General features: G+C 42.2%; 1 protein-coding gene across 1 annotated transcript in view; it reads left to right on the top strand.

The window, feature by feature from the left end:
- Positions 1 to 22,566, top strand: part of MRAP2 (melanocortin 2 receptor accessory protein 2) — a 51,616-nt gene extending 29,050 nt beyond the window's left edge. Inside the window, exons 3-4 of the mRNA XM_077750293.1 lie at positions 4,260 to 4,359; positions 20,981 to 22,566. Of these exons, the coding sequence (XP_077606419.1) occupies positions 4,260 to 4,359; positions 20,981 to 21,374 (494 nt within the window). The 3' untranslated portion in view covers positions 21,375 to 22,566. The remainder of the gene's footprint in view (positions 1 to 4,259; positions 4,360 to 20,980) is intronic.
- Positions 22,567 to 22,624: the final 58 nt, after the last annotated feature.

Raw genomic sequence — 22,624 nt, 5'->3', positions numbered from 1 at the left:
CATAATCAAAAGTGAAGAGCCAAGGTTGGTATGAAGATTTGTGATCTAATTGGCAGGATGAATTGCTGTTAACTGAGATGGAGAAGACATGGGAGAAGCAGGGACATGAGGAGCTCAGCTTTGCACTTGTTAAATGGAGACCTGTCAGACATCCAGTAGGAGATGTGGGAGAGGTGCTGTGAAGGTGTGAATTAGAGAGTCATAGCATATAAAGGATGCTCAAAGTTAAGAGGCTGGATGAATGAGCATAGATAGAAAAGTGAAGAGGTTTAAGGAATGAGCCCTGCAGCATGCTAACATTTAAAAGTTGGAGGTGTTGGGAGGAAAATAGCAAAGGAGTCTAAATGGAATGTACAGAAGGTAGGAAGAAAACAGGGCAACTGTGTTTCCTGGAAGCCAAATTAAGAAAGAGCTTCAAGGGGGGCACCAGCGTGGCTCAGTTTGTTAAGCGTCCAACTCTTGATTTCAGCTCAGGTCATGATCTTACGGTTCATGGGATCAAGCCCTACATTGGGCTCTGTGCTGATGTGCAGAGCTGGCTTGGGATTCTATCTCCCTTGCTCTCTGCCCCTCCCCAACTTGCTCTCTATCTCTCTCTCAAAATAAAATTAAAAAAAAAAAAAAAAAGGAAAGAACTTCAAGGAGGAGACAGTGGTCTGCATCAAATGCTGCTACTAGGTCAAGTAAATTGAGGGCTGTGACTTAACTATTGGATTTACAATGTGGAAGTTATTGGCAATGATTTTAAAGCAGTCTTAATGGAGTAGGTGGGAGGGAAAGGCTGATGGAATTGATTCAAGAAAAAAAAGGAGAGGAAAAGAACTGGAAATCATATGTACAGACAAATAGCTCACGAATGTTGCTATAAAGGGAAGGAGAGAAACAGGACATTCAGGAAGGCCCTGGATAGACAAGACAAGGTGTGCTTAGAGAAGCAAAAGCAAAGCCTATGAGTCATTGGGCTCCTAGGACCCATCTAAACAGGACTATTTAAGCTGCTGTGTTGAGCAAAAACTGAAAGAGCATCCTCTTATTCTGAGCCATCAGTGGAAGCCATGTTCCATGCATTTTTTTCAATATCTATTTGCAGATAACGCCAGCCACGCACGTGGATGAGTTAGCAAGAAACCAGGTCATCGAGATGAGAAGCAGAGCTAGAGCTTCTGAATGCTTAGGCTATGACTTGCCATTTGGAGCAGAACACCACTGTGGGCTCCTTGCCAGAAACTCCCATCACAAAATTGACCCTAATGCATTAGGAGCCAGAAGCGGTGTGAGGACCGCTGGCTCTCATATCCTGAACCCTCTCTTTCAAATTAAGTATTAGTCCTTATTTTTCATTCAACCACGAGTTGGAAAGGTCACAGTTTATTCTTAGGAGGTGGAGAGGAGGGGATTGGGATGGGGTAGCTGTTCTAGTCCTACTCTAGAGTAGAAAAGATAATCATGGAGAAAAATGATCACACCAGTGAAAAACATGTCATCATCAGCCTTCAGCTCTGTTTCATTTCATTCATTACTGGTCAGGTTGAGGGGAAGTTATTTTATTATGACACATTCCATTTAGAATTCCCCTTGGCAATTTGCTCTACCCTTCTACTGTAATGATCTCTAAATAGTTCAGTTTCTAGACAGGACAAAACTGCTGGGCTCTGTTGGAAACACCTTTGGAAGGCTTCTCTTGGCTCCCTTCACCTACTGGCTGCATTGGAGTTTTGCTCTATATAAACTTTTATTTGAATCCTTCTTAGGAAAGGGTGCTTTGGAGAGGGCTAGGGGCTCTGTTTTCCCTGCCATGCCCATGAAACTTGGCATATAAATAAAACTGCGAGAGAGCTTGGATATTCCTAGTATGATATGGGGATCTCTGATGTTCACTGTAAGGGGCTCAGGGTAAGAAAGTACCCTAGGGTCAAGTCATGTGACAGAGGATGAGGTAGAGGAAAATTAATGGGAATAATTAGAGGAAGCAAAATTCCATTTGAAGGGTAATGTGAGTAAACAGAGCCACTTAAAGCATATCGTGATAGGAAATGTAGATGCCATGTTATCAAGCAAGTGTTTGGAAAGGCTGTTGGATAACTAGGATTCTCAAGTTCCAGTCACAGCCCTGCTCCTCCCTAGTCTGCTCCCTCATGACTTCAAGGAATGGCAGTGACCTTCTCATGCCCCACATCATTGCTGCGTTTTGATCAGTTCACTGGGGCACTAGAGGGGCAGAGAGAAGGAACTACGCTGGGTTAAAGGCACTCCTCCTCCACCTCTGTACACCCTGGGCTAGAGAAGAGAAGTACTGATGGGGATCCAGCCATTATCCTAATGAGAACAGCTTCCAATGTGAATCGGCATGACTAGGTTAAGCTCTCAACTGAGAACTTCAGCATAACTCTGGTGTGTCCTTTTAGAACTTGCCTTTGCTATGCAGGCAGGCGATGAAGTACAGCATGCTGGGCTGTCGTTGCCTGCACAGCGGTGCTTCAGAGGCTGTGCCCCACAGTTGACATGTTATGGTTGTATGTTGGTTGCTCTTGTGTATATGTATTTTTTGGCATTTGTCCTTTTGTCTTTTTTAGATTTTATTTCCGCTATATTATAAGGCAAAGTCTACCGTTTCTATTTCTTTGGCACTCTTAAGTCAAGGAAAGATATATTAGTTTTGTATCTAGAGTGCTGAATAAACATTGTTGAATAGAAGTTAACCTCTCAGCAAAACTATATGTAGAATGAAATATGAATTATTCAGAGTAAATTGCTAATCTGATTTCTTCACTGTAGAGAAAGGGTTATAAACACATAACTTAATTAGAATGATGTTTTGCATTTAAACACATTTAATGTATAAGCACCAATCATTTATTTAAAAAATTTTTAATGTTTATTTTTGAGAGAGAGAGAGAGAGAGAGACAGAGAGAGAGACAGAGTGCAAGCAGGGAAGAAGCAGAGAGAGAGGGAGACACAGAATCCAAAGCAGGCTCCAGTCTCCAAGCTGTCAGAACCCAACACAGGGCTCAAACTCATGGACTGTGAGATCATGACCTGAGCTGAAGTCAGATGCTTAACTGACTGAGCCACTCAGGCACCCCCCTCAATCATTCATTTCTAATCTCACATAAGTAAATTTATTATAATAGATCAGAAAATATAAAATAATTCAACTCTGGTGCTTCCTCCAGATTTGAGACCCTATCAGGTATATGTCAGTTTGTACAGACAATCCAGTTTCATCCGTCTCCGAAAGATACTGATGACTATTTCCCAAGATAGGTTCAAGGAAGGGCCCACATAGAGAAGCACAAATGCCACGGGGTTCAAAGAGGGAGAAACACATCAGTTAGGGAAGTTAGTCCAGGCTTTGTGAAGGGGATGGTGCAAGGAATGGGCTTTGAAGGATGGTTATACTTTCATTAGCTCTATGTTGGGGAAAGTTGTTCCAGCCAGGTGAGGGTAAGAGCCCATGAAAAGGTGTGTGTCCTAGGAAGTCATGGCTAAGAGTTAAGGTAAATACTGGGACATGATGTTCCCTAATCTAACTGGAAACATGGGGTTTAAGTAGGTGTAAATGGAAAAATTGATGATGATTTTAACAGTAATAGCTGGTAAATACAGGGTACCTTTTTCTCAGATGCCAGACATCATATAAAGTGCTTTACATATGGAATCTCTTTTAATTTGGAAAAGGTCAGGTCCATTTTTGCTGAAGAGTTTTTTCTACAAGGGCAATATTATCAGAGCTGTCATAAAGTAGATTCTTAAAGAGATGAGGCAGAAGGAAAGGTAGAAGACAGGAAAAGCCCTTGGGAGGTGGTCCACATGTTCCCCTCAAGAATAAGGACTTGAGTTGTTCCAGCATGGATGTAAGTGAAAATACAAAATGGGTTGGGTTGTATCAGAATTCATTTCAAATTACATATTGCAGTCTCTGCTAAAAAAGCAATATTTTCTAACTCAGGACACTTTAGTGGAATCTTAAGGACCTAGATGGTTTAACTTCTTTCCTGGATTCCTTCATTAAGATAGGGAAACCAAGAGTCAATAAAGCCAAAGTCTCTTAGTGTTATCTGAGACAGAAACCCAGAGGCATGTGGACTCTTCCCTTCATTCTCTGTACCTTATCTGTCCCCAGTTGACTAATGGGTCAAATTGTCTTAGGAGATTGTTGACTTCTTCTCTTATTTCATCTACTGAAAAACTCAGTTTCCTTGAATGTTCAAGTTTTAAGCTGCTGTGAAATACTAATCCCAGTATTAACTGTTTACAGATTCCATTGTGATTGGATTTTGGGTTGGTCTTGCTGTCTTCGTGATTTTCATGTTTTTTGTGCTGACTTTGCTGACCAAGACAGGAGCTCCACACCAAGAGTAAGTTTGAGCCATTCTTAAATGTGACTAAGCCCCAGGGGGAACTAAATAAACAGACATGATATCAGGGCTGGGGTGAAAAAAGGGGGCTGGTTATGGATATGCTGCCTGGACCCAGTTGCCTTTGGGTGGGACTTGACTTCCTTCTCACATTTTGCCTCTTGCCTCTGGGGTTTTCAGGTGGACCCTTGTGAACCTAGGTTTTGTGGTTCTTTCTTAAAGTCTTAAAGCTGCTTCCAGGCCTGATTTTTATTTTGAAGTATTTATTAACTAGGGCGTATTTTCTCCTTACTCCCCAAGGAATTTAGATGACTCACCAGACCAAAAACAGTGAGGAAGAAAAAAAAAGAAAGGAAAATAGCAAAATCAGCTGAAACCCAGTTTTAAAAATCATGTCAAGGAGCATAGAAATAGTTATATCTGGGTACTTAAATGAATTCATTATTGACAATAAAGGCAGTTCAACACTGAGCTCCCTTGAAACTAGGATCAAAAGAAAAACACTGAGGATTATGTAATTCTCATGGCAGGATAAAGAACATTTGGGTTGGGCTTTGGATTTATGGAGGAAATTATGACACAGTGTCTAAAGAACATTGAGTAAAATGAGAAGGTACTTGCTCAGTTATGGATTGCAAAAAAACTCAAATGTTCTAGAGGATTTTTATTATCCCAACTCTTCAAACGAAGGGAGAAATAACATGTTGAATACCTTTTTAGTCAGTCCCAGCTAGCAGAAATAGCACACTCAAATTAGGTGATTAGAAGTGCTTTTGGTGAAGGGACAATCCACAGGCTGTGACCAGTTGGCAGGATAACCCTACAGGACAGTACCGGGCCTCCGGGCTAGCAACACTGAGGAGCGGTTTCCACCCTAGATCTGAAGGGGATCCAGGAGTCCTGTGGCCAACAGGAGCTATGACTTTGAGTTGAGGGACACAGCTAGCCCATGTGACCTCTCAGGGAGGGAGCCTCAAAATAAATCCCGAGACTCTATTTTCCTCCCCCTTCCCACCTCTCACCATTGTTCTCCACTGACTGATCACAGTGGCACAACCAGCAGCTGGTCTCCATCAGAGGTCAGCTTTCTAGGGCACAGAGCACAAGAGCATGGGGAATGATGAAGAGCTACCTGGGAGAGTAACTGGAAGAGATTTAGCAGCAATCTGAACATTTCACATTTGGTAGCTCGCTTCATCCTCAGAGCCTGGCAACAGGATTCTCATTTATATTTCATCACGCACTCTCCAGAGTCTGTTGTTCAGTCTTCAGCTTGCACTTGTACTATAACAAATGCCTGGGGACAGGGATCAGTTCTGCCCTTCACTCAGTTATTTTCAGACATTAAGGTGTAGAAAAAAAATTAAACACTTTTTAAATGAAAGGCAAATACCATTTTATTGAAGCATATGGAGACAGTATGGCTGAGAATCTCTTTAACAGCTATTAAAAAGCCACTAAAAAGACATGGACCTTTGGGGTGCTAGGGTGGCTCTGTTGGTTAAGAGTCTGATTCTTCTGATCCATAGTCAGATGCGTGATCCATTGCGCCACTGGCCCTGCTGACTTAAGAGTCTGATTCTTGATCTCAGCTTGGCTCTTGATCTCAGGGTCGTGAGTTGAGGCTCCATGTTGGGCTCTGTGTTGGGCATGAAGCCTACTCAAAAATTTTAAATAAAAAAGACCTGGGTCTTTCCTTTCTTCCATGTCCTCATAAAAATCTGTACATGCCTTTGCTTCTATTGTATTGGTCCAGGGAATTTGAAGATATGGTGCGAGTTGCAACAGTAGTAAGAAAAGCTGAGGATTAACTCAGATTAGGGAGCATCTCATAGAGTGGTCAGGGAATAATAACACTATTATCTTCCTTTTCTTCAGAGGGACATATAGATTTCTGAAGGACTATTGGGATGTTATTGTTTGATATAGGATGCAGGTGATCATTATGGTTGAGAACACCCTAGCCCCAAATAAAACGTGACTTCATGTAATGATTCATTTTGTGTGTCAAGGCCATGACACCCAGATATTTGGTCAAATATTATTCTAAACGTTCTGTGTGTGCGTGTGTGTGTGTGCGTGTGTGTGTGTGTGTGTGTGTGATGAGATGGCATTTTATCTCATTTATTTTTTAATGAGATAACATTTAAGTCCATAAACTCTGAGCAAAGCAGAATATCCTCCATAACGTGAGTGGCTTCATCCAATCATCTGAAGGCCTTCCTTGAAACAGAATGACTGCCCTCAAGCAAAAGAAATTCTGGCAGAAGGCTGCCTACAGACTCAAACTGTAACTTCCTTGGGGTTCCAGCCTGCCAGCCTACCCTGCAGATTCTAGACTTGCTGACCTCCATAGTCGTGTGAACAAATTCCTTAAAATAAATCGCGCTCTCTCTCTCAGTAGTTGGATCGGCAGACAGACAGACAGAATACATCTCTCTCTCTCTCTCTCAGTAGTTAGCCGTGTGTGCGCTTGCACGTGTGCGCGCGCGCGCACACACACACACACACTCATACACACGAGCATGTGCCTGTTGTTTCTCTTTCTCTGGAGTCCTGGCTGATACATTTCCTTACTATGTCGTAGTGAGCCTGGGTTGCTGAGACTTGCATTTCCAACCTTTTGGTTGGCAGTTCAGCCCTATTGCTACGTGGTTTTTCTTTTGATGGTGGTTCTGAATAATCTCAATCAAAGAACAAGGGTCATTGTAACTCTGTGCTTTTAATGAGGTTAAGGAGAAAGTCTAACCTTCTTTTGCTTTAATAAAATCATGGATCAGCCCTCAGGGCCACCTTTTAAATGCTTTTTGAGTCTGAGGTAGTATAAGATCTGGCCTTTGGTTGCAGTATATCATAATGGAAGACTGAAAGAAACAGACATGAGGCAAAATCCCTGAATGGATCAGTTAAAAAGGCTTCTAGATCTCAGTAATTTTGACTTTTATTTGGCAGAAATTTTCTCTAAAGGAGACATTATTTTTCCCACTCAGTCAACTTTAATATAAAACAACCAGGTTGAGCTTGCCTGTGTGATAATTAAGCATGGGGGAAAGAATGATAAATCATTGAGAATAATAAGAGCTTTTTTTGTTGTTGTTAATGTTTACCATATGCTAGGGTCGACTAATCACTTTATATGTATAATCTCACCAAGTCCTCATAGGAAGATGAAGTAAATCCTGTAGGTGTTCCAGCTTTACAGATGAGAGAAATGAATCACTTGTCTGAGGTCTCAAATGTAAAAACAACTATTGGTCCAGGCCTCAAACTGAAGCCTTTTGGATTCCAAAGCTCCTGTTACTAACCACTATATTAAATGATCTCAGATCTGTAATTTTTAATCTCTTACTTCCATTGGACCAAAGATTCTAGCAATCGGATTCATTTTCTTCTAGCACATACCCGCCCATGCATGGGCTCTAGAGTCGAACAGTTCTAAATTTACTTACTGAGACTTTGGTCTGGATTCTTAACCTCTCTTTGCTTGAGCTTCCTCATTTGTACAAATAAAATAGCATCTGTCTCTTAGCATTATTGTAAAGATTAAATGAGCTAATGCCTATGGAATTGCTGGATTCACAGTAGGACTCAGTGAAGGTCAGTCCATCCTTGGGGTGTTGGCAGGGGTCCTGCTGAGAGCTGGGGATCTAAGTGAACAGTAGGAGGCAGAAGAAAAAGAAACCTATCCTCCCATGGGACACCCAGGCCCTAAGCATTCACATTTTATTTACGCTTGCCAATCTTCCACCCCGGCCTCACTTTGGGTATGTCTTTCAGTCAAACATTGAGATGATTTTAGAAAGGAGGCTAAGAAGAGAATCTTGGCACTGGGTTTGAAGGACTGACATGTCTGAATTCTGACTGCTTTATATACCAGGCTCTCTGGATAATTGGTCACAAAGAATACTTTCTCAAGTAAGCATCAGGCAGGATCCTTTTGGAATATGACTCTCTCACTGTGGTTAAGATACCTGATCTTATCCAAAGGATACAAAAATGCTGATTCAAAGGGGCACATGCACCCCAATATTTATAGCAGCACCATCAATAATATCCAAATTATGAAAAGAGCTCAGATGTCCATCAACTGACAAATGGATAGAGAAAATAAAGAGGTGCCTGGGTGGCTCAGCTGTTTGGCCCTCTGAGTTCAGCTTAGGTCATGATCTCAGTTTGTGAGTTCGAGTTCGGGCTCTGTGCTGACAGCTTGGAGGCTGGAGCCTGCTTCAGAAAGAGGTGTCTCCCTCTTTCTCTGCCCCTCTTCCACTCACACTCTGTCTCTCTCTGTCTCAAAAATAAACATTTTGAAGAAAAAGAAAAGAAAATATATATACAATGGAATATTACTCAGCAATCAAAAACAATGACGTCTTGCCATTTGCAACAACATGGATGGAACTAGAGTGTATTACACTAAGTGAAATAAGTCTGTCAGATAAAGACAAATACCATATGATTTGACTCATATGTGAAATTTAAGAAATGAAACAGATTAACATAGAGGAAGGGAAGGAACAATAAAATAAGATAAAGACAGAGAGGGAGGCAAACCATAAGAGATTGTTAAATACAGAGAAAAAACTGAGGGCTGCTGGGGGGGAAGGTGGGTGAGGTGGAGGGGTTAAATGGCTGATGGGCCTTAAGGAGAGGACTTGCTGGGATGAGCACTGGGTGTTCTATGTGAGTGTTGAGTAACTAAATTCTACTCCTGAAACCAGTACTACACTATATGTTAACTGACTTGAATATAAATAAAAACAACAATAAGAACAACAAGAGCAAGAAGAACAACTACAGCAACAAAGATACCTGATCAAGTCTGCAAGCTCGTAATGGACTTGTGCTGAGTCTACTGCTTAATGCTGTTTTTCTCCATGGAAGTATTTCAGGGCAGGATCTCATGATTGCGGACACACGGGAAGAGTACGTGCCTCTCTGAAAGTAGTGAGACACAGGGATGGCAGATACCACAGTCCGCGCCTCTACTCCTTGTGCCATGCCCACAGCAGACATCGCTAGTCAACGGCGCTATCTACCTGCATAGCCAAGACTTGGCCTCAGAATCGTTTTCAGACACCCTTTTAGGTGTCACCCTTTTAGCCGTCAGGAATCAATCAGAATTTAGCCAAGAGAGGAAATATATTTGCCATCCCGGGCTGGACCTTCGTTTAACAATGTTGGATGGTAGCAGTTGAGATCCATTCACTGCACTGAGCCAATGACATCACAATAGAACGGGCAAGTTTTTTCCCCTGAGGATTTCAAATTGGGATCACGTTAGCCTAAGAACTTCAATTCTGGAGTCGCTGACTTCTCAATGGCTTTGTGAAGAGAGGGATTGTGTAATAAGCAGATGAGGTTATGAGACAGTAGCGAACAACTCCTCAAATCTTAGTATGACACAACACAGGTTTATTTCTTACTCAAGCTACATGTTTGCCATGGGTGGCCAGAGGCTTCTCCCCTTGTGTCAGCACTGCGTCCAGCACTCAGGCTTCTGGGTTATTGAAAGGGGAAGAGCACCTGTGGAGATCTCACACCTGCCCTTCTGTTCTTCAGCCAGGAAGTGGCACACATCCCTTCCTCTCACAGAGATTGGCCAGAGCTAGCCACACCCCCTGACTTCCCAGGCTGAGAAGGGTAATCTGTGTGCCCAGAAGAAGAGAACCAGATACTGGTGAACACTAGTAAAGTATCCTGCAGAGAAGAAAGACTATTATAAAGCTGACATCACCTTTCTTGAAAGCTTTTAGGCCCAAGAAACAGCTTTAATGGGGATTATTTTCCTCCTGGAATATCTGTGCTTGGGGGGGGAAAAAACCTCTTACCTGGATCCTTCATGGACAATGAAGATAAAACATCCATTTCCCCTTGCTTTCTCAGCTAAGGAGCCATTTACTCTGTGCGCTGTCTTGTTAAAGCATTATAGCCCCATTATCGTAAATCTACCAGAGAGAGAGTAACAGGAAAGGCTTGGATCACATTTTTATGTTGAATGCTTTGAACTTCCCCCCAAAGCTATCAAACTCCAGATATCATATGCCTCAAAGACCCTCCTTTTGTAACCTTGGCTAAGTGCACCTTGTCCGAGTGGGGATGTACTTCTTTTAGGTGTGAGTGCAGAATTGCTCATGACCTTATAAGAATGGAAATTACATTTTACTTTGAGTTGCAATTTACCCGAATATGGCACTCACTAAAGGATAGGTATAGTGCACCTGAAAGCCACTAGCAAGAAATGTCAGGGCTCAAGGTTTCTGATAATGACCAAGGCCACAGGAACTAGCTGGCAAAATGCGGACATAGTGAGTGGTTCCTGAGGCGGCGCTGACATTTCGAGAGGTCTGCCACTATTGACAGGTAGAAAATATGACTATTTTATGTATCAGATTCAATTTATACCCCTTTTTGCAGGAGTCACTTTTAATTTCCCATCAGTGAGGTAGTGTTTACTGAGTGCACAGCCATGGCTTGCCCAGGACTGTGCTAATGTAGTAAACTCTTTCTTGCCCCAGAGAGACTGACATCTTCCTGGTAAGTGAGAACTAGCAACTAAAACAACCAAAAGGCACTGCCACACACAGACAGAAAGGTTGGGTTGGTACCTCTAGGCCTTGTCACATGACATAAAGCTTTTAGCAAAGGCTGTGGCTCCATAAATATTAGTGGTTATTATTTTCTCAGTAGTTGTAGTCACAGAGATTTTCCTCTTAGTAGGTCTTTGCTTAGCCTAGCACATCGCTAAGAGTCCACTGGAAATGACTTCTAGAAGTACAGGTGCCCACAGGCTGCACTGCCCACCACTTTCCATGAGTAGGGAAAACCTGGAGACAGTCATGGGCATACTAAAGACTCGGCACACCAGCAGGCACCTCCTTTGCAAAACATTGTGATTAATCTGAAAAATCCCTGGAGGAATAACCCAGAGAATTACAGATGTTTTCCTTCTCCAAATGGAGGTGGGAGGGGGTCTGTCCGCCTGAGCTGATTTGTCTTTTGGGTCACAGAGGAAGGTTTCCAAAGGTCTACTTCTGTGGTTCCAGGGCTTGGGGCCACCGGCAGATACAGCTGTTCAGTACGCTCACAGAGAGCCTAATGACTTCAAGACCCTTTGGGAGATGCAAGGATGAACATACTAAAGCACCACAGTGCATAGGAAAAAAAAAAAAAAAAGGCTGTGCACAAATAGCTCTGACATGAGGCAGGAAGGGATCCATCATGTAAGAGAAAGTCAGTGAAATACAGCAGGAGCACAGAGAAGGGACGGAGTCTTTCTCATTGGAAGATCAGACAGCCTCCTTAGAGGCAGTAACATTTGCATTGGACAGTGAAGATGGTATTTGACTTTGACAGATAGAGAAGGCTGGAAGGGCCCATCAGGAAGAAGGAACAGTACAAGCCCAAGAGAGGGACAGTCCTGAGTGCCTTTGGTGCCATGTGACTGGGCCAGCAAGGGGACTGGTGGGAGAGGACACCAGAAAGACCAAGTGATGTAAGGGGGGGAGGTCTGAGCTATCATGCAGAGAGTCTGGGGAGTCCGTGAAGGTTTGTGAGCAGGGGACTGTCATGGGAGTAATGACAATCAGTGCCAGTGCAGAGGACTGCAAGTTAGGGGCTGTCTGCTCAGGTACAGAATATTCCACAGGTACAGAGAAGATGTGGCACAACCCACGGTAAGAAGAAGAAAAAATCAGGAATAAGAACAGTCTGATTAATCTTTTTGTTCTGGCTGGTGGACTTCAGTAATGTTGCAACAAATAGATTAAGTCCTAACTGTGTTTCTTCAATTTATAAATTTTTTTAATGTTTATTTATTTTTGAGACAGAGAGAGACAGAGCACAAGTCAGGGAGGGGCAGAAAGAGAGGGAGACACGGAATCTGAAGCAGGCTCCAGCCTCCAAGCTGTCAACACAGAGGCAGACACGGGGCTCAAACTCACGAACTGCGAGATCACGACCTGAGTCCAAGTCAGATGACTAACTGACTGAACCACCTAGGTGCTCCCCTGCAATTATATTTCTTATAATAAGATGAAAATGAGGAATACAAGTTTTTTTTAAGTTTATTTATTTATTTTGAGAGAGAGAGAATCCCAAGTAGATGCTGCATTGACTGCACAGGACTCAAACTCACAAACTGTTAGGTGATGACCTGAGCTGAAACCAAGAGTCAGACACTTACCGGACTGAGCCACTCTGGCACCCCAGAATACAAATTCTTAAATAAATGAAATAAATGATTTCAAGCTTCAATTTCCTATCAAGATAAACTGTTGTAATTTTTAAAAAGTTAGGATGACACAGGAGACCTTCTCTTGATCACAGTAGCTAGATCATCAATTTCGTGATGACAAGATCTAGAACTGGTAGGAGTGTAACAAAAACAGCTTAAGATGCTAAAGTTATTGATGATTCTAAATTTTCTGACAAACTGTCTTAGTTTGTTCAGTATGCTATAGCAGAGTATCATAGACCAGAAAGCTTATAAATAACAGAAATATATTTCTTACAGTTTTTGGAGGCTGAGAAGTTCAAGATCAAGGTGCTAGCAGATTCGGTATCTGGTTCATAGATGGCAGACTTTTCACTGTGTCCTCCTATGGAGGAGGGAGCAAGGGATCTTCATGGGGCCTCTTTCATAAGGGCATATTCCCATTCATTAAGGTTAAGTATCCTTTTCCAAAGACCCCACCTCCTAATACCATCACATGACGGAGTAGATTTCAACATATCAATTTTGGAGGGACACAGACATTCAACCTATAGCACAGATATTCTTCAGTATTCTCTCCTTTCCTCATCATAACTTATAACATGGCATTAATTGCTAGTCCAGCCAACATCTCAAAGCTTCTGATTCTTTCAGTGTTTCAGTTTTTGAAGGTTCTGGCTTCTGGCTTTAACTATAATTTTAATCAAGGTAGAATTTAAGATGTTTGGCCCTTGTAGTTTTTAATTTTCCCAAGTGTAACCAAAGCTGTAGAAGACCAAGTTGGCTTTAAACTCCTTTGCTGATCTAATAGGTGCCATTGAGCATTGTTTTTCCCTCTGCCAGCTAGATTTGAGAGGATGAGAAAGCTGAAGGCTGCTGTCTTCTCTTAGTCATGGGAGCATAATGACCCACAGAGCAGTACCCAGGCTGTCTATAGGCTGGAAAGACATCCTTAACAATGCGGCACGTGCTTCTTTCCTAAAGACTAAATTAAGACAACATCCAAGGGCACTTGGGTGGCTCAGTTGGTTGAGCGTCCAACTTTTGATTTCAGCTCAGGTCATGATCCCAGGGATCATGAGATCGAGCCCCAGCTTGGGCTCCCTGCTGAACATGGAGCCTGCTTGAGATCCTCACCCTCTCTTCTTCTGGGCCTCTTCCCCACTTGCTTGCTTGCACTCTCTCTCTCTAAAATAAATAAATTTTTAAAAAGACAACATCCAGCTGCAAACTTCCCATGCCTAATTATTGAGAATCCTTTGATAGTCACTGCATTAAATAAACAAAAGTACTTTTGGGTGTGACTCATGAGGGCTACACTGTTTTAAAAATGGGTAACCACTGAGGGGCAGTATTTTCACTGGCTTTCCTTAAAGCCATTCTTAAGAATAAGTGGCAGGAAATCTTCCCCATGGAACGTGAGCCTTGCAGCCTCTAAGGCTGGCCAGTTGTAGAAAGTACAAGATGCCCTTTTAGTAACTCTATGGTATGAGTTCTGAGGACCTATGTGAAAGGCCACGGAAGATTATGGAACAGAGCTTGAGGATGTGGGGATCATTGTAGGGGGCAGAGGTAGGGTGTTTCCTTGCACCAAAAGTAGGTACAGTGCAGATCTGAATGAGACTAGTTTGCTGGATCTCCTGTATCACTCACTCTAAAGTCCACACTCAGGATCTCTCTATTAATAGGCCATCTCTTATTTTTTAAAATTTTCTTTTAATGTTTTTTTTTGTTTGTTTTTGTTTTGTTTTGTTTTGTTTTTTTGAGAGAGACAGTGAGTGAGCAGGGAAAGGGCAGAAAGAGAGAGAGAGACAGACAGACAGAATCTGAAGCAGGCTTCAGGCTACAAGCTGTCAGCACAGAGCCTGACACAGGTTTGAACTCACAAACCATGGGATCGTGACCTGAGCTGAAGTCAGACACTTAACTGACTGAGCCACCCAGGTGCCCCGATAGGCCTTCCCTTATTAAGGCTCTTCTCCTTTCACTTGTTGACCATATCTGGGTATGCTGCTCTTGAATTAATTTCTGACCTTGTAGAAACTGTAGAGGAGGCTGCCTGCCAAGGCAAGGGTTGATTTAGTTTCAAGATCTCTTCGTCATTCATTCATTTAAGAGAAATTTATTGAGCACCTATTATTATGTCTAGTACTGTGCTAAGTATTGGGACATAGGCAAGAAACACAATGCCTGCCCTCAAGAGATCATAATCTTAATGAAGGTGCCAGATAAGAAAAGAGGGTAATACAGAGTGAGAAGACAGATGGAGAGAAGCACCCAGTCCTCCAGGAGAACATTCTAACTCAGACTGGAGGAGTCAGGGAAGACTTCTAGCAGGAGGTGACACCAGACATAATTCATAAAGGGCCAAGAGATGATAGACGGCGGGTTCCTGTTCCCGTAATGGCACCCACTTCCTCACTAAGCTGAATCATTTCTAGCTTTTGACTGAAAGTGAGAGACTTGTAACTTCCTTTCACCTAAACACTTAGGGCCATTGTAGGGTTATTAATTGGCATAACTTCAATATTGCTATGTCTCAGGAAATAGGGAGGCCCAAGGAAAGGAAGAGAGATGGGGAACGGCTGGTCAGTGGAGCAGTCAGAACACACACAGCGTTTATTGTTTGCCGTCCTATGAGGGTACAGTTCGTGATGCCCCCCAAACAATTCGGAGATAAACATTAAAGATCAGTAGGCACAGATCACCACACCAAATATAATAATAATGAAAACATTTGAACTATTGTGAGAATTACTGAAATGTGATAGAGACACAAAGTGAACAAATGCTGTTAGAAAAATGGCATTGACGGGCTTACCAGATATAATGTCGCCACAAACCTTCAATTTGTTAAAAAACGCAGTATCTGTGAATTTGCAAATAAAGCAAAGGACAATAAAATAAAGTATGCCTGTATTCTACTTGTTTCATGCTATTGTGAATGGATTTTTTTCTTATTGTCTATTACTATGTCTAAGGTCAATTGAAAGGAAAGTCTCTTAAACAAGAGTGCTGAATCAACTGGATAAACATAAGAAAGGAACTTTGACTCCTATTTCAACATGGTTCATAGACCCACAGTTAAAGCTCCTAGAACAACACTGTCCAAGAGCAGTTTTGTGATCATGGAACTGGTGTCTGTGATGTTCATTTAGGCAAAACTATTCTCTGTCATGTTCATTGAGGCAACCCCTGGCCACATGTAGCTATTGAGCACTTGAAATGTGGGTACTAGAACAGAGATACTGGATTTTTAATTTTACGTAATTTAAATTTACATAGCCACCTGTGGCTAATGGCTATTATGTTGGACAGCACAGTTTTAGAAGAAAGCGTGGGAGACTATTTTCATGAATTTAAGACAGGCAATTATTTCTTAGAGATGATATGAAAACCCTAATGTAAAATTTTAAAAGTTGATAACTTGAACTTACCTGAAATTTAAAGCTTCTGCTCATCAAAAGACATCTTTTTTTAAAAAATATTTATTTATATATTTATTTTGAGAGAGAGATTGAGTGCATGGGATGGGCAGAGAGAGGGAGAGAGAGAATTCCAATCAGGCTCTGTGGTGTCAGCACAGAGCTTGATGTAGGGCTCGATTTCACAAAATATGAGATTATGACCTGAGCTGAAACAAGAGTTGGGCACTTTACTGACTGAGCCACCCCTCAAAAGACATCCTAAGAAAAAGGAAATGTAAGTCACAGTTCAAGAGAAAATGTTTACAATGCATTTGACAAAGGGCTTGTATTCAAAATGTATTATAAAACTGTCACAGATCAATAGCAAAAATAATCCAAGTTTTAAAATGTGCAAAAGACTCATACAGAAACGCCACAAAAGAAGATAAACCAATAGCCAATAAGCACATGCAAAGATGTTCAACATAACTAGACATCAGAGAAATGCCCATTAAAATCGCAACAAGATGCCATTTCCCTCCCGCCAGCATGACTAACATTGAAAAGACTGACAATGCCACATGTTGACAAGGATGGGGAGTGACTGGAACTCTGATACTTTGTGGTGAGGGTGTAAAATGGCACAACTACTTTGGAAAATTGCAGTTTCTTATAATGTTAAGCACACGTCTACTCTGTGACCCAGGAATTCTCCTCTTAGGTATTTACTCAAGAGCAATAAAAACGTGTGTCTATAAAGAGACTAATTAAGAGTGTTCATAGCAGCTGTACTCACAACAGTGCCAAGCTGTTGACAAGTCAGATGTCTTTTTTTTTTTTTAAGTTTATTTCTTTACTCTGGGAGAAACAGAGACAGCATGAGTGGGGGGAGGGGCAGAGAGTGAGGGGGAGAAAGAATTTGAAGCAGGTTCCACGCCATCAGCACTGAGCCCCGTGCTGAGCCGCTAACCTCGAGGTCATGACCTGAGCCAAAACCAGGAGTTGGACGCTTAATGGACTGAGCCACCTAGGTGCCCCAAGCCAGATGTCTTTTTAAAAAAAATTTAATGTTTTATTTATTTCTGAAGGAGAGAGAGAGACAGCGTGAGCAGGAAAGGGTCAGAGAAGAGCGAGACACAGAATCTGAAGCAGGCTTCAGGCTCTGAGCTAGCTGTCAGCACAGAGCCTGGCTCAGGGCTCGAATCCACAAACCATGAGATAATGACCTGAGCCGAGGTCAGATGCTTAACTGACTGAGCTNTTTTTTTTTTTTTAAGTTTATTTCTTTACTCTGGGAGAAACAGAGACAGCATGAGTGGGGGGAGGGGCAGAGAGTGAGGGGGAGAAAGAATTTGAAGCAGGTTCCACGCCATCAGCACTGAGCCCCGTGCTGAGCCGCTAACCTCGAGGTCATGACCTGAGCCAAAACCAGGAGTTGGACGCTTAATGGACTGAGCCACCTAGGTGCCCCAAGCCAGATGTCTTTTTTAAAAAAATTTAATGTTTTATTTATTTCTTTTTTTTTTTCTTTTTTTCTTTTTTAATAGTTTATTGTCAAATTAGTTTCCACATAACACTCAGTGCTCATCCCCACAAGTGTCCTCCATGCTGTTTTATTTATTTCTGAAGGAGAGAGAGAGACAGCGTGAGCAGGAAAGGGTCAGAGAAGAGCGAGACACAGAATCTGAAGCAGGCTTCAGGCTCTGAGCTAGCTGTCAGCACAGAGCCTGGCTCAGGGCTCGAATCCACAAACCATGAGATAATGACCTGAGCCGAGGTCAGATGCTTAACTGACTGAGCTTCCCAGGCGTCCCTGGTATCTTTTAACAGGAGAACGAATAAACAAATTGTGGCAAACTTATATGATGAAATATTACTAAGCGAGAAGGACAAATTGTTGTTAAATGTAACAACATGGAAGATTCTCAAAAAAAACAAAACAAAACAAAACAAAAAAAAAAAAAACATTATGCTAAGCTAAAGAATCCAGGCACAAAAGGTTATATATTGTGTAAATTTGTATGAATTTTAAAAACAGGCTTAACTAATCTGTGGTGATAAAAATCGAAACACTTTACCTATAGATGGTGGAAACTGACTAGAAATTCACTAAGATGCAAAGCTTATCCAGAGAAATCAAGGCAGTGCTACCTGAAGTGTGTAGAAATTGAATGGAAGGAAACTTTATAGGAGAAAGGAAACATTCTATATCTTGGTCAGCGTGATGGTTTTATGGGTGTTTACATTAATAAAAACACACAGGATTCTGCTTTTATGATCTATGCATTCCAGTATGCAGAGTTTACCCTATAATGGAATAATTGGAATTGAAGCAAGCTGTGTCTGTGATTACATTTTTTCACATATACGTTCTTTAATTTACCAAAGAAAGAAGAATAAAGGGATGATCTATTGCGTATTTAACATCTACCAAATTCTGAGAGTACAAAGGTGAACTTTTGCCTTATTCCCAGGGAGGGAGGATCAGACAAATTGCACTGTTATCACACCAAGAGATCATCAGGGAAAGGTCAGAAGAGCTGGGTGGGGCAGGGAAGGCATCTCCAGGGCATAACCGTCCACTGCGGGCTCTGCCCTGCAGAAAGACAAAATGCTTTTGGTCTCCTCTTGGTTCAGCAAGGGTGATTTTTTTTTAAATTATTTATTTATTTTTAAATTGACATCCAAGTTAGCATAGAGTGCAACAATGGTTTCAGGAGTAGATTCCTTAATGCCCCTTACCCATTTAGCCCATCCCCCTCCCACAACCCCTCCAGTAACCCTCTGCTTGTTCTCCGTATTTAAGAGTCTCTTATATTTTTGTCCCCCTCCCTGTTTTTATATTATTTTTGCTTGCCTTCCCTATGTTCATCTGTTTTGTATCTTAGAGTCCTCGTAGGAGTGAAGTCATAGGATATTTGTCTTTTTCTGACTAATTTCTCAGCAAGGATGATTAATGGAGCCACAATAATCCTGAGAAAACGTCACTTATGTTACGGAAGAGCTGCTGTACAGCTGGGTTTCAGGGTCTGCTTTCCCACTCAGTGGATGCCCCCAGCAGGCAGAGAAGCCTCAGCTGCTTCTTAGCGCTGGGTTTGGAAAATGACATGAGGCCCAGCATCTTAATCATGTGTTTTCCAAACGTGTTAAGTCCCTCCTTCCTGGGTGACATTTTATCTTATTCGGTCACAGGTTGCCGGTGCACTCATTCCTATCCTCAAACATCTTTTAAACCTGGGTGAAGTGACAATTAGGGGAAGAAAACCACTTATTGAATGATAAGACCTCTTAAATGTGCATTAAGGCAGAAGTTGTCAGTCGCTTTAAAGTGATTTTTCTCTGTATTCGGAATATGTGACTTAGTGAGCGTAGTACTCTTGTGTAAATCATTGACCTTCACATCACATTTGCTCAGTCGGCTATGAGATTTGTTCACCTGATTTTTTTTATTAAAGAGGAAAACTCAGGCTTCTGAGAAGAAGGCCTTGTCTGATGTCACCCAGGTAATCAGGGTTGGAGATCTGCTATAAAGTCCCTCAGCTGCTGGATTGCAAACTTCTAGGATAATTGACCTCTGAAATCCAGGTGATTCTTGATAATTTAGAAGTTAGTCTAAATAATCAGATTTTCCAGACTGTAAATTGCATCCAGGAACCCCTGATTGGCTCAGTTGGTTGAGCATCTGACTTAATTTCAGCTCAGGTCATGATCTCACAGTTCATGAGTTTAAGCCCTGCCTTAGCCTTCTGCTGACAGTGTGGAGCCTGCTTGGGATTCTCCCTCTCTTCCTCTCTCGCTGCTCTTCCCCTACTTGTGCTCGCTCTCTCTCTCTCTCTCTCAAAATAAATAAAACTAAACTTAAAAAATTGCATCCATGCCCTGTGCCCAATGAGAACTTGGTCATAAGTACTTTATCCTGAATGATGGGAGGGAAAGAAGAGATTTAGAACTAAAATCACTGAGATCATACATTTGTTAAACAGACTCCAGAACCTAATTTTTGTCAGGTTTTGAAAAGAAAGAAAGGAAGGAAGGAAGGAAGGAAGGAAGGAAGGAAGGAAGGAAGAAAGAAAGAAAGAAAGAAAGAAAGAAAGAAAGAAAGAAAGAAAGAAAGAAAGAAAGAAAATATCTAGATTTGAAAATGTGTTCAGTCATGATTCGTGACCTTAAAGAATTGCTACCTGTGAGCTACCTGTGTATAGACCTGGAAAGGATGGTGATTAAAATAGAAGGGTGTCAGGTTATTCAGTGCTCTGTGGGATTGATAGTTATTTTATTCATTCATTCACTGATATATTACTATTGAGTTGCTAATTGGTTCCACATTAAATAAACCAAGGAATTAGGAACCTGGGTTTTATTCTCACTGCCATTACTAACTAGTTTTGTGACTCAAGGGGGCAATCTGATGGCTTTTTACCTTAGCTCGTGCATTTGTGAAATGGATATCATAATTTCTGCCCTAAGTGACTGCACTGGTCAGTTTTGAGAATCGAGTGAGATACATGGACATGAGTGCACTTTGACAAATATGAAACTTACCCTGTAAGATAGCGCTGTTGTTCAGGCTGATCTGATGTAGGTCAGAGGTCCTAAACTTGCCTGTTAGTGGTGATCCCTGGGGAGTCTATGAAAATACAGATTACTGGCCCCTACCTCCAGAGATTCTGAAGGTCTTGACCCAGGATTCTGCATTTTAAGAAGCACTTCAAGTAATTCTGATGCAGGTGATCCAGGAGTCCCAGAGAAGCATGGCTGCTTGATCCAGAATATTGGGGGATTCCTCAGCAAGGTGTCTTTTCGGGAGGGTCCAGTTGTCTCAGGTTTATTTACATGTTCAGAAGTGATGCCTCTCAGTTCTGGCATGTGTCTGTTCTATACAGAGACATGTACTTGAGGCCCAGTGGAAACACACTGGCCTGCCCAACATGCTGAAAGCCACGATTTCTGCATGTGAACAAGCTGGTGTGTAAGCAGTCTTTTATTTTCCTTCTCTCTACAGCAATGCAGAGTCTTCAGAGAAGAGATTCAGAATGAATAGCTTTGTGTCAGACTTCGGAAGACCGCTGGAGCCAGATAAGGTGTTTTCTCGGCAAGGCAATGAGGAATCCAGGTCTCTCTTTCAGTGCTACATCAACGAAGTGGAGCACTTGGATAGGGCTAAAGCTTGTCTGCAGACCACAGCCCTTGACAGCAGTGTTCAACTGCAAGAAGCCATTAGAAGCAACAGGCAGCCAGAGGAGGAGCTGAACAGGCTCATGAAGTTTGATATCCCCAACTTCGTGAACACAGACCAGAACTCCTCCTTTGGGGAGGATGATCTTTTGATTGCAGAGCCACCTATTGTTCTAGAAAATAAGCCAGTTTCCCAGACCTCACACAAAGACCTGGATTGAGAAATATACTCTGTTAAGTGTCTTCCTGAAGATGTTGGCTCTGTCTTTGTAAAGCAAGAAATCTCCACTGACCAAAGGTGTTTATGTGTGTTGGGGGCGGGAGGCAGGGAGATGAGAGACAGAGAGATAGAGATAGAAAGAAAGACACAGAGAAGAGAGCCCCTCAGAAAAGAGCTGAAGAAGCTGAGTTTCTATGCCTTTAAATGCAGTTCAGGCTTTTTTGAGAATAAAGTATTTATTCTCATGGTCTCATTTTCATTGTTGTTGAAAAGTTTGGCTGCACACTTAGTGTCCGTTTTCTTAAATGGGGGTTAGCATACTGCATTCTAGCCTAGCCCTGCCACTGCCATGCTCTACTTTTAGCAAGTTGCTTTTCCTCTCTGGGCCGCCACATTGTTCACTGTAACGTGAGGAGTCTGAAATAGATGGCTCATCCCAACTCTAATATTTTGTGAATTTGTGACTTTGCATCCAGAAGAAGCTGGAATGTACATAGAGCAGCACAAGCCAGGGCACTGCCTCCTATCTCTTGTAGGATGCCCCATGTCTGTACCTTCCACTCAACCCTTAACTGAGGCCAGCTTTTGTCAGAAGTCCAAGCATCTGTGAGGAGGTCAGAAGACACATCTCACAGTCACCAAGGCCAACAGTTCTGTTGATTATACTGAAATAGCTCTTCTGAGAACCTCCAGCCACCCATGCTAAAACCTAGGGCCAGCCCTGCCCTCCTCTCCCAGAATGAGTACCAATTCATGGGACATCGCATGGCACTCTTGTTTCCAGAAATGTAGAGAAGGTTGTCAGCTCCGTGAGAGGAGATGCCTTTTGTGTCTCTGTGTTGGTGTGTGTCTGGTCACACTTCTGTGTCACTGGCTACCGAACAAGAAAGTACTCGCCATGCTGTTTACTTGGCAGATGTGTAGGTGATGGTCACGTGACTAGTGTATGGACTTTGAGCTGAGATGGTGAATGGGTTATAAATCCCCCAGCAGCAGATGTGCAGGGTGGCCTGGTGCAACACAGAGTCAATTTCATGAAGGAATCCGGTCTGCACACTGGTATTGGAACAACTTGGCTTTGCACCCACGGTTGCATGCATGGCCAGCTGCTAATCTCTGGGTGGCATTTTCATTATGAATATGTTTATCACCTGTTTTGCTTAAGCTAAAAAATAAATACACTTGCACAGGAATTTTCTCTGGTTCTTTGTTTTCACACACCCCAATCTTTCATTTCCCTTAAGAATCATT

The sequence above is a fragment of the Crocuta crocuta genome, unplaced genomic scaffold, assembly GCF_008692635.1.
Source record: "Crocuta crocuta isolate KB4526 unplaced genomic scaffold, BGI_CrCroc_1.0 scaffold9, whole genome shotgun sequence".
Taxonomy (NCBI): domain Eukaryota; kingdom Metazoa; phylum Chordata; class Mammalia; order Carnivora; family Hyaenidae; genus Crocuta; species Crocuta crocuta.
Note: the sequence above shows the minus strand (reverse complement) of the source record. Positions and strands in the feature narration are given on the sequence as shown.